This window comes from Bombina bombina, chromosome 4 (assembly GCF_027579735.1).
Source record: "Bombina bombina isolate aBomBom1 chromosome 4, aBomBom1.pri, whole genome shotgun sequence".
Taxonomy (NCBI): Eukaryota; Metazoa; Chordata; class Amphibia; order Anura; family Bombinatoridae; genus Bombina; species Bombina bombina.
The window spans coordinates 690,814,941-690,835,275 of record NC_069502.1 but is presented as its reverse complement, the minus strand read 5'-3'; the positions used below and the strand labels follow the sequence as shown (position 1 = coordinate 690,835,275).

At 38.4% G+C, this 20,335-nt stretch overlaps 1 protein-coding gene across 1 annotated transcript in view; it reads right to left on the bottom strand.

The window, feature by feature from the left end:
* MFSD4B (major facilitator superfamily domain containing 4B) overlaps positions 1-19,949 on the bottom strand; it is a 45,155-nt gene extending 25,206 nt beyond the window's left edge. Inside the window, exons 1-2 of the mRNA XM_053710864.1 lie at positions 19,450-19,949; positions 2,820-2,988 (exon numbers count right to left, since the gene is read on the bottom strand). Of these exons, the coding sequence (XP_053566839.1) occupies positions 2,820-2,988; positions 19,450-19,731 (451 nt within the window). The 5' untranslated portion in view covers positions 19,732-19,949. The remainder of the gene's footprint in view (positions 1-2,819; positions 2,989-19,449) is intronic.
* Between the last annotated feature and the right edge of the window lie 386 nt (positions 19,950-20,335).

Genomic DNA, 20,335 nt, shown 5'->3' with positions numbered 1-20,335 from the left:
ATTTAAATACTGAAAATTTGCAGTTATCTTTATAACCATTTCTAAAACACTAATGTAGCTAAAGAAAAATACCTCCAAATAAATTATGTTGTCCTGTTTTTAGGAATATCCCATATATCTATGTTTCCATGTACTTTATAGTAAATATAGACCAAATACTACAAAGATGGAATTATTGGTTTAACCCATTAGCGACCACAGCACTTTCCAATTTCCTTCCCTTAAGGACCAGGGCTATTTTTACATTTCTGTGGTGTTTGTGCTTAGCTGTAATTTTCCTTAGTTATTTACTGTACCCACACATATTATATACTGTTTTTCTCGCCATTAAATGGGCTTTCTAAACATATCATTATTTTCATCATATCTTATAATTTACTATATAAAATGTTTTATAAAATATGATGAAAAAATGAGAAAAAAAAGCAAAAACAAAAAAGCACTTTGTCTAACTTTGACCCCCAAAAACTGTTACACATCTACAACCACCAAAACATACCCATGCTAAATTTTGTCCTGAGTTTAGAAATACCCAATGTTTACATGTTCTTTGCAAGTTATAGGGCAATAAGTACAAGTAGCACTTTGCTATTTCCAAACCATTTTTTCTCTCAAAATTAGCGATAGTTACATTAAAACACTGATATCTGTCAGAAATCCATGAATATCCCGTCACATGTATATATTTTTTTTTTTAGTAGACAACCCAAAGTATTGATCTAGGCCCATTTTGGTATATTTCATGCCACCATTTCACCGCCAAACTTTAGGTTTCTCACTGAAAATATTTACAAACAGCTTGTGCAATTATGGCACAAATGGTTGTAAATGCTTTTCTGGGATCCCCTTTCTTCAGAAATAGACATTTATGGTTTTGGCATTACTATTTGGTAATCAGAAGGCCGCTAAATGCCGCTGCGCACCACACTCCTATTATGCCCAGCAGTGAAGGGGTTAATTAGGTAGCTTGAAGGGTTAATTTTAGCTGTAGTGTAGTAGACAACCCAAAGTATTGATCTAGGCCCATTTTGGTATATTTCATGCCACCAGCGATCAAATAATAAAAAAAATATATATATATTATTATTATGTTACAAACAGTTTGTGCAATTATGGCAGAAATGGTTGTAAATGCTTCTCTGGGATCCCCTTTGTTCAGAAATAGACAATTATGGCTTTGGCGTTGCTTTTTGGTAATTAGAAGGCCGCTAAATGCTGCTGTGCACCACACTTGTATTATGCCCAGCAGTTAAGGGGTTAATTAGGTAGCTTGTATGGTTAATCTTAGCTTTAGTGTAGAGATCAGCCTCCAAACCAAAATATCTCACTACCTGATCCCTCCATGACCCCCAACAAACAGGTGTATGTATGTATATATATATATATATATATATATATATATATATATATATATATATATATATATATATATATATATATATATATATATATATATATTTATTATTATTTTTTTTTTTGCAGTGTTGGATCCCCCCTAAGCCCCCAACCTCCCTCATCCCCCCAAACAGCTCTCTAACCCTCCCCCCTCTACCCATTTGACTCCATTTTGGGTACTGTCAGCCAGTACCCCAGTTTGCTAAAAAAAATGTAAACTAAATAGCGGTCACCTAATTCAAAACTGCTAAACAAAAGTACATATTTGTAGAATTTAGACACCCCAGGGTATTTATCTAGAGGTACTGCAACACATATTTAACCCTTTTATTGCCAAGGACAGAAAATACAATTTAGGGGTAAAAACCCCACAAAAAACAAAACACTTTATATAAATAAAAAAAAATGATTAAAAAAAAAAAAAAAAAATTAAATAAAATCTTATTAAAATAAAATGTGTTAAAAATAAAAATACATAAAAAAAACTAAAAATACATTTTACCCCTTTTTTTTTTTTACTGTATGTGTTCACTGAGATAGAAGGGGAGGGGTCAAGACAAGTCAATACTAAACAATGGCTTGTTGTTTTTGACATGTAATCACTATGGATGGCGGTCACAGTGACTACATGACCATAGGCCAACGTTTTGTGCATCACTGAACTGCCTCACTCCTGAGGAACCCAGTAATTGTCAGTAATTGTCGCAGTGATTGTATACACTAATTTTTTTACAGTTCCTGTACTGCTGCTGGATAGCCTCACGACCAGGCTTCCAGCAGCAGCATGAGATACACTCTGTGATCAGAGTGTATCTCATAAATGGAGGCAACCCACTGACAGGCATGGGATCACATGGACTCCCTCCCTGTCTTTGCATTCACTAGCCTGGGGTGTCCTTCCTTATACTATTTCTGCATTTCTCCTCAGGTATGCAGAAATAGCACAGTTGCACCAACAGCCCAGAACACATATGGCGCTGGTCGTTAAGGAATTAAATCATTAACCTTATGGCAATCTGGTCCTCACTACAACTGGCTTCACTAGCATTGGTTATTTTGAGATCCTCAGTATCCACTTATAAACAGGGACTTCCTATTCTGTTTGTTTTTTTTTGTTAGGTAATACTCATAATTTTATTTAAAAGGGACATGAAACCCAAAACTTTTTTGTTTGTTTCAGATAGAGCATGCCGTTTTAAACAACCTTCTACTTCATTCATGCGAATGAAGAAAAATGGAATTATTTTTTTTTAAATTGTCTTAATCACAAAATATTTTTTGGGGGGTTTCATATCCCTTTAAAGTACAAAATAAAGCTATAACATCCATTTAAAGCAATGTTATGATGAAATAATTGGAAAAACACATAAATAAGCATAGGCAAGTTCTTGATAACATACAAGTACAGAAGTTAAACTACTTACCCAGAAGGAGGTGATGATTCATACAGTCAAAAAGGATTCCGCCAATGACAGAACCACCAAGATATCCTGAGGACCGACCCACGAAAATGTAGGAAATGTTAGCGACGCTACTGTCTACATTCATAGCCAAATCAGGAAACGTGGGTCCAAGTACAGCAATAGCCATTCCCTAATAAAAGAAAAGTTTAATGACAATTTGTGTCGTTTTCAGCACATAAAAAAAAAAGTTTCAAAGGTTTTAACTCTCTCACACACACACTATACAGCAGTTGTGTTAATTCCCTACAGATGTACCATGCAGGTTAGGATAACACTTTATTTTTTATAATGCTGTTACACTTTTGCTTTGTTAGCTTAAAGGAACAGTCTACACCAGAATTGTTATGGTTTTAAAAGATAGATAATCCCTTTATTACCCATTCCCCAGTTTTGCATAACCAACACAGTTATTATATTAATACACTTTATACCTCTGTGATTACCTTGTATCTGGGGGCTGTCATCTTCTGACAGCCTCCTGATCATATGACTATTATTTATTGACTTGCATTTAATACTGTGTTGTGCTAACAATTAAATAACTCCCCGGTAGTGAGTGAGCACAATGTTATCTATATGGCCCACATGAACTAGCAGTCTCCTGTTGTGAAAAGCAAATTAAAAAAGCATGTGATAATAGGCTGTCTGTACTGGCTTTGAAACAGGCAGTAATTTAGAGGTTTCATTGTTAAAGGGACAGTCTACACTAAAATTGTTATTGTTTAAAAAGATAGAGTAGTGAAAGAGGTGCAGCGTCGCTCAGCCCACGTCACACGGCAGAACAAATTATCTTTTCCAGAATCCTGAAAGTGAGTAATAGGTCCGTGTTGGAGCGGTGCCAGCACAAAAATAGGTTTGAGCAGACCAGAATACAATGTAGAGAAGGACAGGCGGCACTCCAGGATAAAAGTTAAAAAGTCATTCTTTATTCAAAAATTCTCTAAAATAACAACACTCATGTTGCAAACAAAAGGTGGAGGAGGAGGAAACCTTACATGTTTCGTACCCAGCGGCACTTAATCATAGGTATAATCTCCCTCACATGTGTGGACAATTTAAACCCTGATCAACCAATCAGGTGTTGGCAGTGTGGTTACTATGTCAACCATACAAAATAAACACAATTCCTCACAGTGCGGTATGAGTACACATACACTAATCATACACACAAAAAAAAAAAAAAAAAATATATTATATATATATATATATATATATATATATATATATATATATATATATATATATATATATATATATATATATATATATATATATATATATATATATATATATATATATATATATATATATATATATATATATATATATATATAAATAATATTTTAAAAAAAATGCCAGGGGTTGAAAAAAACAACAAACACCCTAGACTAATGAATTTGTACTCATTATAGCACTCAAAAAATGTAATATTTGATATTGTAGAGACCTAAAATAGTTGCCTATTACACATAAAATATCATAAATATTCAAAACATGATCGTATAAATATTTGAATACGTCAAAGGTGCATCTACACTAAAGACTCTTTTGGACCAATATAGAACATCTATGTCAGATTTAATCACTGCACTCAATGTGAATGTCAACCCTCATATAATGTAGATACAAATATTCAAATCGTAAATGCAAATTATATTGCACCAAAATATAGTACCACAAAAAGGGGGGGGGGGGATTGTTATTGTTTAAAAAGATAGATAATGACTTTACTAACCATTCCCCAGCTTTGCACAAACAACATTGATATATTAATATACTTTATTACATTTAAACCTCTAAGTTTCTAAGCCACTATAGACAGCCTCTTATCACATGTTTTTGTATTAGCTTTTCACAACAGGAGACTGCTAGTTCATGTGGACCATATAGATAACATTGTGTTCACGCAGGAGTTATTTAAGAGTTAGCACAACACAGTACTAAATGCAAGTCAATAGATAATAAATAAAAAGTCATGTGATCAGGAGGCTGTCAAAAGATGCTTAGACACAAGGTAATCACAAAGGTAAAAAGTATATTAATATAACACTGTTGGTTATGCAAAACTGGGGAATGGGTAATAATGGGATTATCTATCTTTTATAACAATAAAAATTCTATTGTAGACTGTCCCTTTAATGTTGGTTGTGCAAGGCTGGGGAATGGGTAGTAAAGGTGCTATCTATCTTTTTAACATTAACAATTTTAGTGTAGACTGGCCATTTAAATGGACAGCAAAACCAAAAATAAGCTTGGATAGTTGTTTGAAATGCATGCTCTATTATCAAATTTGCTTTGTACCCTTGGTCTTCTGTTGAAGAGTAAACCTATGTAGGCTGATATAAAATGCTTAAGACACATGCACACAACTAAACTCTCTTGCAGCAGTATTTTCAGCACTGCAAAAATGTTGCTAACATTACTGCTAAATGGCTAAAGACGTGTACGATCCTGAGCTCATCTTACTCTTTAACAAAGGATACCAAGGGTTAGGGAACTATGCAAAATTGATAACAGGGGGGGGGGATTCCAGGCAGCGACCATGATAAGACACACTATAGCTTGTTGCTTCAACTTTACATAATTATCTGCATAATATCACCTTGCTGGTGACCCATTTGTGATAGAAAATGACAGATTGTTTTCAGCATTATATCATCTATATTGGACTCCGACACCCCCCGTCTGAAAGCCTCTTTTTATCACTGTGGGTAATCATTCCATTATATATCTTAGCTAATCATATTACCATTATTATTGACAGCTTTGTTCTCCTCCTTCGCATAGTATTTTTTCAGATTGCAGAGGCTCAAGAGTGGCCTCACTAGTTTGAGGAGTGCAAATATAAAAAGGGATAATATAGTCCTTAAGGACAGATTATATCTAGTTGCATATTGGCAAGTCTAACCTATGATATCCTGTAAGGCTTCATACATAGTAGATAAGGTTGAAAAAAGACCGAATTCCATCAAGTTCAACCTATACAAATCTAAAATACTTACTTTATATACAGAAATATATCCAGACTATTTTTAAATGTAAGTAGGGTATTGGCATTCACTACCTCCTTTGGTAATGAGTTCCACAATTTTATTGCTCTTACAGTATTGCAGGAGATTAAACCTCCTTTCCTCCAACCTTAAATTGTGACCTCTTGTCAGAAACAATTTTCTTTGAATAAACAGAGTTTCTACCATCTCTGTATATGGGCCTTGAATATATTTATATAAAGTAATCATGTCACCTCTCAAGTGCCTTTTTTCTAAAGAAAGCAGACCCAGTTTAGCTAGCCTCTCCTCATAGGTTAAATTCTCCAATCCCCTTATTAGCTTTGTGGCCCTTCTCTGAACTTTTTCTAGTTCTGCAATATCTTTTTTTGTGATCTGTCCCCAGAACTGCACTCCATACTCAAGGTGAGGTCTTACCAGGGCTTAATATAGTGACAGAATTATGCTTTCCTCCCTTGAATCAATGCCTCTTAATACATGCTAGTATCTTATTAGCCTTTGAAGCCGCTGCCCTGCATTGTGCACCCGTCTTTAGCTTGTTATCTATTACTACTCCCAAATCCCTTTCCTCCTGTGTTTGGCTAAGTCTTGTCCCATTTAAAAAATACATTGCCTGCTTATTTTTACTTCCAAAATGTAGAACCTTGCATTTTCCCGTATTAAATCTCACTTTCCATTTACCTGCCCATACTTCTAATTTTTGCAGATCCCTTTGTAATGAAAGTCCATCCTGCTCTGACCTAATGACCTTACTAAACTTAGTATCATCTGCAAAAATAGAGATGTCGCTATTTAATCCTTGCTCCAAGTCATTTATAAAAATATTTAAAAAAAAACAGGGCCCAGTACTGGTCCCTGGGGGATTCCACTGATTACCTTTGTCCAATCTGAGTATGATCCATTCACTACTATTCGTTGCTCCCTATCTTTTAATTAGTTATTTTTTATCCATGAGCTAACATTTTCAGCTATTCCCAGTCCCTTTAATTTTGTGTATTAATCTCTCATGTGGCACTGTATCAAATGCCTTTCCAAAATCTAAGTATATCACATCAACTGATTCTCCATTATCTATATTTTTACTTACTTCCTCGTAGAATCTAATTAGATTAGTTTGACATTATTTCTCCTAAAACCATGCTGATTAGAATTTATAATCTTGATTACATGAATATGCTCATCAATATAATCCCTTATAATCCCTTCAAATATCTTCCCCACTATTGATGTCAGACTAACTGGTCTATAGCTTCCTGGATCATCCCTGCTTCCCTTTTTGAAGAGTGGCACCACATCAGCTTTACGCCAATCCTGGGGTTCCATGCCTGAGAATAATGGAGTCTTGCAAAATTAAGAGTAGAGGTTTGTCTATAACAGTACTAAGTTCCCTTAACACCCTTGGGTGTATTCCATCTGGGCCTGGAGTTTTATTTACCTTACTATTATCCAGTTTTCCCCATGATATCCTCTAAACATAACCCGGTTAATGGTATGGACTGGCATGTTCTATTTTGTTCCAAATTATCATCCAATGGTTCCTCTCGTGTATACTGAAGAAAAAGCTGGTTTAGTACCTCAGCCTTCTCCCTGTCATTATTTATCATGCTACCCTCCACGCATTTTAATGTACCTATATTGTACTTCATACTATTATTGCTTGCATTACAGTATGATTGTTTTTTCTTTTTTGCACTTCTGTCATTTACTATGGTATATGAGTTGATGCTTATGAAACTCGTCTGTTTTGCACTCTACTTTTGGGTACTTATATATCCTCAATAAAAATAAATTGAAGGGTAAATTGCAAAGTTGTTTGAAATGTCATGCTCATCTTTATTTTACTGTCCCTGAAATCGATTTTGAAATCAACTAATAGAACTGCCATGGAAGGACACCCATATAAAAAGAATGAAACTGGCATTCAAGGCTCAGTGTGCTGCAGGGACAGCATGAAGATGAGGAGCCGAGGACCACTGCCAGTGAGAGCACCACCACCGAGGACCCACTGCCCCCAGATCAAGAAAAGAAGAGGACCCCTACGGCTCACGGCTGGTGAGTAGTAAAACTTGGGGTTTAGTGTTAGTTTAATTTTAGGATAGAGGTTTTTATGGGGGGTACTTAAGGGGCTTTTTTATTTGTATGGGTACTATAGTTTTAGTACAGGTTTTTTTTATTTTTTAGGTGCTTTTTTTTTTTTAACATAAGGGATTTAGGGGTTAGCAGTTAGGGGATTAATAGAGTAGAGGTTGCAATGTGGTGGTTTAGGAGTTAAATAGTTGTAGGTAGGGTTGTTGCTGTTTTTTTTAAATTAACTTAGGCATTTAATTTGTTTAACAAATTTTGTTTAACATCTGAAACTAATGAAATACTTAACGAAAGTCGGACGATTTTTTAATGGGTTCAAAATTTTGGAACAAAAGATTTATCCAAACCAAAAATTTGAACAATGCACATTTCTAGCAAATATGCTTTAACAAAACTGAAATGCACTAATGTGCACACACACAGTATCCCACAAAAGTGAGTACACCCCTCACATTTTTATAAATATTTTATTATATCTTTTCATGTGACAACATTGAAGAAATGACACTTTGCTACAACGTAAAGTAGTGAGTGTACAGCCTGTATAACAGTGTAAATTTGCTGTCCCCTCAAAATAACACACAGCCATTAATTTCTAAACCGTTGGCAACAAAAGTGAGTACAACCCTAAGTGGAAATGTCCAAATTGGGCTCAAAGTGTCAATATTTTGTGTGGCCACCATTCTTTTCCAGCACCGCCTTAATCCTCTTGGGCATGGAGATCCTCAAACGGAAGGTGGGGTAGCGCAAGGTCTCTTACATCCCCCAGTTCCGTTATGTCGTCATAGAGGAGTGGAAGAGGACTCCAATGGCAATTTGTGAAGCTCTGGTGAACTCCATGCCCAAGAGGGTTAAGGTAGTGCTGGAAAATAATGGTGGCCACACAAAAAGGAAATTTATGCTTACCTGATAAATTTATTTCTTTTACGATATGACGAGTCCACGGATTTCATCCTTACTTGTAGGATTTAACCTCCTGCTAGCAGGAAGTGGCAAAGAGCACCACAGCAGAGCTGTATATATAGCTCCTCTCTTCACTCCACCTCCAGTCATTCGACCGAAGTTAGGAAGAGAAAGGAAAAGCCAAAAGGTGCAGAGGTGACTGAAGTTTATAAAAATAAGTACATAACTGTCTTGAAAAATGACAGGGTGGGCCGTGGACTCGTCGTATCGTAAAATAAATAAATTTAATCAGGTAAGCATAAATTTCCTTTTCTTTTACAAGATACGATGAGTCCACGGATTTCTCCCTTACTTGTGGGATACAATACCAAAGCAACAGGACACGGATGAAACGGGAGGGACAAGACAGGGACCTAAACGGAAGGCACTACTGCTTGAAGAACCTTTCTCCCAAAACCAGCCTCAGAAGAAGCAAAAGAATCAAATTTGTAAAATTTTAAAAAAGTATGAAGAGACGACCAAGTTGCAGCTTTGCAAATCTGTTCAACAGTAGCATCGTTTTTAAATGCCCATGAGGAAGCCACAGCCCTAGTGGAATGAGCCGGAATTCGATCAGCAGGCTGCTGTCCAGAAGTCTCAAATGCGAGACGGATGATACTCTTCAGCCAAAAAGAAAGAGAGGTAGCCGTAGCTTTCTGGCCCTTACGCCTTCCAGAAAAAACAGCAAATAATGAAGATGATTGACGAAAATCCTTAGTCGCCTGCAAGTAAAACTTCAGGGCACGGACCACGTCCAAGTTATGCAACAGACGCTCCTTCTTAGAAGAAGGATTAGGACATAGAGAAGGAACAACAATTTCCTGATTACTATTCTTATTAGAAACAACCTTAGGGAGGAATCCAGGTTTGGTACGTAAAACCACCTTATCAGAATGGAAGATAAGATAAGGCGAGTCACATTGTAACGCTGAAAGCTCAGAAACTCTACGAGCAGAAGAAATAGAAACCAAAAACAAAAACTTAAAGTTTCCAAGATAACAACTTAATATCTATGGAACCTCTGCCAAACGTTTGTGTAATAAAATGGATAAAGCAGATATTTGTCCCTTTAAGGAACTTGCTGATAACCCTTTCTCCAATCCTTCTTGGAGAAAAGACAGAATTCTGGGAATCCTAACTCTACTCCATGAGTAGCCCTTGGATTCGCACCAATAAAGATATTTGTGCCATATCTTATGGTAGATCTTTCTAGTAACAGGCTTACGTGCCTGAATCAAAGTATCAATAACCGAATCAGAGAACCCCCGCTTAGATAAAATCAAGCGTTCAATCTCCAAGCAGTCAGCTGCAGAGAAACTAGATTGGGGTGTTGAAAAGGTCCCTGAATGAGAAGGTCCTGCCTCAATGGAAGCTTCCACGGTGGCAGAGAGGACATGTCCACTAGATCGGCATACCAAGTCCTGCGAGGCCACGCAGGCGCGATTAGAATTACTGAAGCCCTCTCCTGTTTGATCCGAGCAATCACCCGGGGAAGGAGAGCAAACGGTGGAAACACATAAGCTAGGTTGAACGACCAAGGCATCTATCAGTTCGGCCTGAGGATCCCTTGATCTGGATCTGTATCTCGGGAGCTTGACATTCTGACGAGACGCCATCAGATCCAATTCCGGCCTGCCCCATCTGAGGATCAGAATGGCAAAGACCTCCTGATGGAGTTCCCACTCCCTCGGATGAAACGTCTGTCTGCTTAAAAAGTCCGCTTCCCAGTTGTCCACTCCTGGGATGTAGATAGCTGACAGATAACAAGAGTGAGCTTCCGCCCACCGAATTATCTTGGATACTTCTGTCATCGCTAAGGAACTTCTTGTTCCTCCCTGATGATTGATGTAAGCCACAGTCATGATGTTGTCCGACTGAAAGCGGATGAATTTGGCCGAAGCCAACAGAGGCCACGCCTGAAGCGCATTGAATAGAAAACTGGCGTCCGTTGTCACTATCACCCATGAAGGTCTGCGGAAACACGTCCCTTGGGACAGATGATCCGGCAACATCCACCAAAGAAGAGAGTCTCTTGTCTCCTGATCCAGATCTATCTGAGGAGACAAATTTGCATAATCTCCATTCCACTGCCTGAGCATACTCAGCTGTAGTGGTCTGAGATGAAATCGAGCAAACGGAATGATGTCCATCGCCGCCACCATCAATCCAATTACCTCCATGCACTGGGCCACTGATGGCCGAGGATTGGACTGAAGGGCTCGGCATGTATTCAGAATCTTTAGCTTTCTGACCTCCTTCAAGAAAATTTTCATGGATATGGAATCTATTAGAGTTCCCAAGAAGGAAACCTTGGTTTGTGGAATTAATGAACTCTTTTCTAGATTCCCCTACCACCCGTGAGTCCTCAGAAAGGACAGAACCATGTCTGTATGAGACTTTGTCAGATAAGACAACGCCTGGATCAGGATATCGTCCAGATAAGGCACCACCGCAATACCCCGTGGGATGAGAACTGCCAGAAGGGACCCTAGAACCTTTGTGAAGATCCTGGGTGCTGTGGCCAACCCGAAGGGAAGAGCCACGAACTGAAAATGTTTGTCCAGGAAGGCAAACCTTAGGAACAGATGATGATCCTTGTGGATAGGAATATGAAGGTATGCATCCTTTAAGTCCACGGTAGTCATATATTGACCCTCCTGGATCAATGGCAGAATTGTTCGAATAGTCTCCATTTTGAAGGATGGGACTCTGAGAAACTTGTTTAGACTCTTTAGATCTAAAATGGGTCAAAATGTGCCCTCTTTTTTGGGGAACCACGAAAAGATTTGAGTAAAACCCCTGTCCCTGTTCCAGTCTTGGAACAGGACAAATTACTCCCATAGTAGAGAGGTCTTTTACACAACCTTAGAGCGCCTCTCTTTTTGTCCGGTCTACAGACAATCGTGAAAGAAGAAACCTCCCACTTGGGAGAGAACTTTTGAATTCCAGCTGATACCCTTGGGACACGATCTCCAGTGTCCAAGGATCCTGAACATCTCTTACCCAAGCCTGGGCAAAGAGAGAGAGTCTGCCCCCTACGAGATCCGGTCCCGGATCGGGGGCCGCCCCTTCATGCTGTTTTGGAAGCAGCAGCGGGCTTCTTGGGTTGTTTACCCTTGTTCCAAGTCTGGTTGGGTCTCCAGACGGACTTGGTCTGGGCAAAATTACCCCTCAGTTTAGCAGTTCTATCCTGAGGTAGGATATGACCCTTACCTCCCGTAATGTCAGAAATCATCTCCTTCAAGTCAGGCCCGAATAGGGTTTTCCCCTTAAAAGGAATAGCCAAAAGCTTTGACTTAGATGACACATCAGCAGACCAAGCTTTTAACCATAACGCTCTATGCGCTAAAGTAGCAAATCCGGCATTCTTAGCCACCAATTTAGCAATCTGAAAGGCGGCATCTGTAATAAAAGAATTAGCCAGCTTAAGAGCCTTAATTCTATCTAAGATATGCTCTAAAGGAGTCTCAGTCTTAAGAGACTCTTCTAAAGCATCAAACCAGAAGGCCGTCGCAGTGGTAACTGGAACAATGCAGGCCGTTGGTTTTAAGAGGAAACCCTGATGAATAAACAATTTCTTTAGAAGACCCTCCAATTTTGTATCCATAGGGTCTTTAAAAGCACAACTGTCCTCAATAGGAATAGTTGTACGCTTCGCCAGGGTAGATATAGCTCCTTCCACCTTAGGGACTGTTTGCCACGAGTCACGAACAGTGTCAGATATGGGATACATCTTCTTGAAATTAGGCGAGGGTGAGAACTCTGTCCCATTCCCTCTTAATAATCTCAGAGATTCTCTTAGGAACCGGAAAAACATCAGTGTAAGCAGGTACCTCTAAGTATTTGTCCATTTTACACAATTTCTCTGGTGGTACCACAATAGAGTCACAGTCATCCAGAGTCGCTAAAACCTCCTGAAGTAACAGGCGGAGGTGTTCAAGCTTAAATCTAAAGGACATGACGTCCGAGTCTGTCTGAGGTAACGCAATTCCCGAATCGGAAAGTTCCCCCTCAGACAGAAGTTCCCTGACCCCCAAATCAGATCCCGGTGAGGGTACATCAGAAATAGCTAATAAAGCATTAGAGGACTCAGTATTCACATTGACTTCTGTCCTACTGCGTTTACCCTGTAGCACTGGCAACTTAGATAATACCTCTCTAAGGGTAGTTGACATAACTGCAGCCATATCCTGCAGAGTAAAGGAATTAGACGCGGTTGAAGAACCAGGCGTCGCTTGGGTGGGCGTTAAAGGTTGTGACGCTTGGGGAGAAGTTAGCGGTATACCCTGATTCTCCTCAGACTGAGAATCATCTTTAGACACATTTTCTTTACATAAAATCTGTGCTTTACATTTTAAGGCCCTCTCAGTACACGAGGGACAAAAAGTTAGAGGGCGTTCCACAGTGGCATCTAAACACATAGAACAAGGAGTTTCCTCCTCAGTGTCAGACATGTTAGACAGACTAGCAATAATAACAATAGTCATTCTCTGCTTAAATATTGAGCTCCGAGTTCAAATTATAGGTAAAAATGATAATGTAACAAAAACTGTACTGCGCCTTTAAATTTAAAAAAGCGCAACTATTTTTCTGATATGTTCAAAAAACGTGTTTGTGGCAATAAAATTAATTTCCTGTGCCCAAAAAACTCTCAGTATTGAATCCACTTGCTTTAGATCTGAAATACACAATAAAATATTGATTTTTAACAGTTATTTATGTATTAACTGAGATTGGCCTCCTGCACCACGCCACAGCTCTGCTGTGGCGCCTACCTGCCCCTGGAAGACACAGCTGTTGTCGGATAGCCTTAAAACACTTCTAAGGCCGATACAATTTAGGCCCCACCGGAGCCCCAGATGCTGCCTCTTATGCGACCTGGATGAAAGTGCGCGTCCTGAGCGCGCGAAAATAGGCCAGGCCCCACCCACCGTCGGCGTAACACTAAACTGAACAAGACCCGCATGGGTCGCAAGTATACACAAAACATGTCGACATAATTTTTTTTTAGCCATGTGCCCTCTATGAAACCAACCGCAGCTCCCAGCGTCCAGCCCTTGCATAAGTCAAAGAAATTTTTACATACTTTGGCAATCAGAATATAGGGATCCCAGGTACACCAATCCTTCATATAGTGTATGCTGGGAACCATCATGGATCTTAGATAATGTTTGCTAAGATCATCAACATCATGGCAGAAAATAAGATGTCTCCACTCCTTTTGGGAAGCAATAGACTGACGATTTCCCCCTGAGAAAAATAGTACTCACTGGCACCATTTTAAAATAAAACAAACTTATTGATTGAAGAATCTAAACTAACACCTCACTTTACCTCTTACTATCACTAACACAGGCAAAGAGAATGACTGGAGGTGGAGGGAAGGGAGGAGCTATATATACAGCTCTGCTGTGGTGCTCTTTACCACTTCCTGCTAGCAGGAGGTTAAATACCACAAGTAAGGATGAAATCCGTGGACTCGTATCTTGTAAAAGAAATATTGACACTTTGGGCCCTATTTGGACATTTCCACTTAGGGGTGTACTCACTTTTGTTGCCAGGGATTTAGACATTAATGGCTGTGTGTTGAGTTATTTTGAGGGGACAGCAAATTTACACTGTTATACAGGCTGTACACTCACTACTTTACATTGTAGCAAAGTGTCATTTCTTCAGTGTTGTCACATGTAAAGATAATAAAATATTTACAAAAATGTGAGGGGTGTACTCACTTTTGTGAGATACTGTAAGTATGAACCGAGCACCAGCACTTTGCTCAAAAAGCCTAAGGTGCTTGTACAATGTGGTAATGACTCAATTGGTTAAAGTGTGACATGATACAAGCCCCACTGGTGCCCTAAGCAGCTGCAGTATTTAAAATGCTGGTGCACTGAGAATATCTAGCTATGCTTCACATGCACGTGCAGAGAAAAAAAATGTTAACAATAAAACACTGACAACTTTTACTTGAAGCATTTTTGACAATACATGTATATTGCAAATATGTTTCAATTCAAAGATATAATTAATCTATGTGCATTTAAATTTTGATTGGATGTCCCTTTAACTATTAACAACTGCAAAACAATGCATTTTGTACTAATATTATGGATAGCCTAGTTGTCTGGAGACTAAAGCCTAGATTGACTCCTCTAAATAAAACAAACAGGCGGAGTTTGGTTATTGAAAAACAACTGCAGTAAAAAGAATGTTAATTTGTTATAAAAATGTTTAGACTTGGCTGGTGTGTCATTCAATAGCAAGACAACAGAAATGTCTTGTAACTGCAAAGTGTTTACTGTCCATTTTAAATGGACTTCTATACCAAACTATCCCACCTTCAGGTGTGCTTGTGAATACTATCAGAGATTCATCTGGTTGATACTCTTTGCAAGTAAAACCTTTATATTGAGCAAATGTGCTTATATAGCATTGTGAAGTGATGTATAGTATATAGAATGATGTAGAATGTGCTAAATTTGACATGTTCAATGAAATGCATTTCAGAAAAATTTCATAGAAGCATTTTGGAATTAGGTGCATGTTTGCAAAAAAATACTTCTTAAAAAAATGTATCATTGTTGGACTGATAACAAAGATGGTTGCTTTGGCAGCGAAACACACCCATCTCTTTCCCATTTGCCGACTGTTGGCAATGTCACATACTGTACCTTTAAATTATCAGTATTTCTATAAATAAAATACATTTAGCTGCATTTTTAAAACTTTAACAAGCTATAAAACCTTCATGAGTATTTTGAGGTAAACCTAACAACTGTACTCTACAAAATTTAGATGATAGATAGATAGAACATATCCTGCTATGTGAAGAACATTGGAATGTGAAAAATTAATACTTCATGCTGGGTCAGCACACTTGGTTAAACGTGATAGTGTCTACACGCGAGTATGTTTTTTCCCCCACTTTTCACACTTTATTGAAGTCTATGTGGGAATACTTTAACGGGGTCACGATATTCTAAGTTCGGCTTTTTGCACTAGTCGGGTTAGCACTCCTACAAAACCTTTTTGCTTTCAACTTGTAATATGCACGCAAAAAAGCTGAAGTCTAGCTGAGTTAACGTGCGAGCAGGAGTACACAAAAAACATTTGTTGGTCTTCTAAGAACAAAATAAGTTATCACAGCCAGCCACTGTAGTGAACTAACACCAAACATTTATGTAAATGATTGTTAACAGTTCCTATTTATTTCCTGAGCTTAACTAATTGGAAAAATAAAACAGTAAATTGGACATGTGCAACAGAACCTTAAAAGGACAAGTAAATACAGTAGATTTGCATAATCAACAAATGCAAAATGATAAAAAGACAATGCAATAGCACTTGGAAAATGAGTATAAGATTTTTTTTCTGACAAATTTCAGTTATGTCTACTTTCCTCCTGTATCATGTGACACAGCCATCAGCCTATCACAAATGAAGATAAGTAAATTCTGTGAAATCTTGCACATGCTCAGTAGGAGCTGGTGACTCAGAGTGTAAATAGAAAAAGAAAAAAAAGACTGTGCACATTTTGTTAATTCAAGTAAAATGAAAAGTTGTTTAAAATTGCATGCTCCGAGTCATGACAGTTTAATTTTGACTTGAGTGTCCCTTTAAGTTACATTATTGAATCATTAGGCCTTGATCTAAATCGAATGGTGACAGTTCCAGAGCAAAGTCTCTGACTCTTGGAACCTCTCAGCGTGTTGTGGTTACACTGAACAACCATAGCCTCCACTAAGCAGCTGACTGAGGATCAGTGAAGGTTATAATAAGATATCTAAAATGCTTCCTTCTTACAGTTTCCACTGTCCAAATTGTCATTAAGAAATAGAAGCTTGTATACTGGTCATAAAAGCAAGAAAAAAAAAACCCAAAAGCACACTGGGAAGAGATGCTTAAACAAACATAGTTTTCATGGAAGGGCAAACAGAAAGAAACTTTATGTGCAATCTCATCTAAAAAGAATATCTGATGTATGCTATGCAACACAACACATAGATAAGCCAGAGGCCTTTTGGAACCAAATGCTGCTGTGTGATGAAGTAAATTAAAGTAAATGTCAAGTTTGATGAATTAGTGCCGGGTTTTTAAAAACCCTATTAAAAACAGGGGCACTTTCATTCATCAAACTTTACATTTCACTCGTTTTGTTAAAATACTTACCTTTTAATCTTGAAAGCCACTCCAGCGCTTCCCCTGCCCGTAGCAAGCCTCTTCATATGTCAAAACTGACAAATCTGGCTTCCTCCAATCACGGCGTTGCCTCAGGCAATGATTCCCCTGGGGGGAAGCCATGATTGGAGGATGCCATATTCGTCATTGCTGACATATGAAGTGACGAGCAGCAGGAGGGGGACATCTCTGGAGCAGCTTTCAAGATTAAAAGGCAAGTATTTTAACAAAACAAGTTTAATGTAAAGTTTGATGAATGAAAGTGCCCCTGTTTTAATAGGGTTTTTAAAAACCGGGCACTGATTCATCAAACTTGACCTTCACTTTAAGTGCTTTGGCTACAATCACCAAAAGGTACATTTGGAGAGAAAATAATAATCATTTAAAGACCAGAACACCTTGGCAATTTTATTATGCTTGAATGTTGGCTGCAAGTGGCACTGAAAATATTATAAAGTTTAAGGGAAGAATGTATTCTTCTAAATATCAACAACAAACCCTGGAAGCAAATACATAGAATTTGAATAAACTTTAGGACACAAAAGAATAAGATTGTAGAAAGGCTTCTGTGGTCCCCAAACTTTAACATTATTGAAACTCTTTGGGTTGATCACAAGCACTAAGTGCATGTGCAAAAACTTAAAATATTTCTGAACAGAAGTAGTATGCAAGGAAAAATGTGAAAATATTCCCAAAGCAAGAATAAAAAGAATGTTAGCCGACTACAAAAGTGTTTGACGGTGCGATTTCTGCCAAAGATGGCGTAACTAAGTACAGACTTTAAGAATGACCAAGCTTTTACACATGCAAAATTTACGATTTATTTTTTACTATCTATTAAATTCAGCAAATTTATAGTAACAGTGTATTAACATTTCAGAAATATATGGAGTTTATGTTTGTTCACGACAGAGGTTGTTACAGAGAAAATTAAATGTTATTTGGTCAGAGGTGGACAAACCTTTGCATACAAACGTAGACATTAGGGCATTTAAAGGGACAGTGCACACCAAATTCCATATAACTGCATGTAATAGACACTACTATAAAGATGAATATGCACAGATACTGATCTAAAATTCCAGTATAAAACTTTTTTTTTTTAAAAACACCTTATATAAAAGCTCACAGTTTAGCACTTTTGATTAGGTGGATTGGGACACTAAGTGAAAAGTACTGAAAAAACAAGAAGCGCAGACAGCCCCCTCCCCCAATTCCCTGCATATGAAAAGACAAATAACATAAAAAGGAGCCAGCAGGAGCCTGTAAACACAGGTTTACATCTAACACTGTGGGGCTTGTTTACCAGTCTGAAAATCATCACAATGTTATTAAAAAATAAACAAAACTATACACTGTTTACAAAAACTCTCACAAATAGGCTATATAAATGGATCATTTATGCAAAGAAAAATCTAGTGTAAAATGTCAGTTTAAGTAAAAGTGGGACGAGGAGCACATTTAGACTCCCAGTGTATCCCCCCCCTATGTGGCTTGTATGGCCTTGTTATTTACATTGAATTCTCAGTCACATTCTGTAATATACAAAAAGGGTGAAAACTCACAATAACTTATACATGTTCAAAAATAAGTGTCATGCTGACATGCAAACATTAACAGCTAGATTCTCAAATCCATGTGGCATGGAGAGGAATCACTAGCTTATTTTACTGAGCACTATATTCTAAGTTTCTCACTTTCCCATAAAGAATATTAGTGAAATCCCCTTAATGGGATACATAGTTCCAAAGGTAAAAATAGCCATTAAATAATATAATACTGGTAAAACATCTTATAGAATCACAGTGACTTGACAGCTCTGTCTCAGTCTCATTCTGCCACATGCACACGGGGTGATGATGGGTTACACTGATGTCACACTAACATATACACACTGCACTTAAGGATAAGTGTCACAGTTAAACATCAGCACTCTGGGTGAAGTGATGCAATGCCATATTACAATAAACACAATCAAGAATAAGTGTCACCTCACCATGCTCAAAATGTCACCCATGTACACAGCCACTCAAAGAGATTTGATAGACTAACTGAGGGAACCTTAAACTGTATCATACTGACAGTGGGATTTAACAGCTATGCCCTGTCACACTCTGGTATATACAGAGGGAAATTGTTACACTGATATCCCACCAACATAAACACAAGGGATAGGTGTTACTACCGTATACACACGTAAAGGTAAGTGTCACTATCATATACACACTCACAGGGAACTGTTACTGAATAACATGCCCATTCAAGCATAAGTGACACACTGGCACTTACAAACTCAGGGGGGCAGTCACGGTATCGCACTCACACGCTTGATGACCAGGAAAACAAATATATATTTGGTGTCGAAGTTGTATTCTTACCAGCCCCAGGAAGGCCGCGCACAGGACGGTTGTGGAACACCATCGGTACTCCCCGGTCATACATGTCTCCCTGCGGCCCACATCTCTCCTCCTTCCACTGGGCGCCAGCCGCACCTCATCATCCAACGCAGCTCCGTGGCCCTGCTCTTCCTCAACTAGCCCTCGCCTTAACCCCACCGGTCTCTTCTCAAACAGTGTGTCCTCCTCTTCTTCGTCAGCTGCTTCATCCTCTTCTACCGCACGGGCAAAACGCACTTGCTTCTTCTTGCCGTCCCCAGCCATATCCCTCCCTCCCCGGCCCAGCCTTTACTGGTAAAGTCAGGTTCTGGCCATCTTGCCTAAGGCTCTGACAGGTAATGAAGAGAGAAGTCAGTTCAGATCCGGTTGCGGCCTTATTTCTCCTGAAAAACCCGGATGTCACTTTTACAGTTCCTCCATCTAGGAAACACCGGCACCTGACAGATGGAGGGCGGGGAGGCTCGGCCTATACGTGTCTCTAAGCTGGCACTGCCCCCTGGAACTGGATACTGTGACTAGCTGCTGGAGCAGAGACGACAGCCTGCAGGAGGTGTGCATGGGAGAGAAAGCATGGTCTATCTCACTGTACAAATTAATGTTACCATGGTGAATGTAGATACTGACAGACATCTGAAAACTATAGATTGTCAGACTCGCAATGAAAGACCCCTGTCCCCAAAAAGTTGTTTCGACCTACAAATCATCTACATTTTGATGGTAAACACACAACCCACACATACCCCATTCTTTTAGTACTAAAATTAGAAATATTTAAATAATAAATACATAACAATCTATGGTTTAAAATGACCACTGGATACGTTCCATTTTTATGAAAATATTTCAAATACACACAAACACATATATA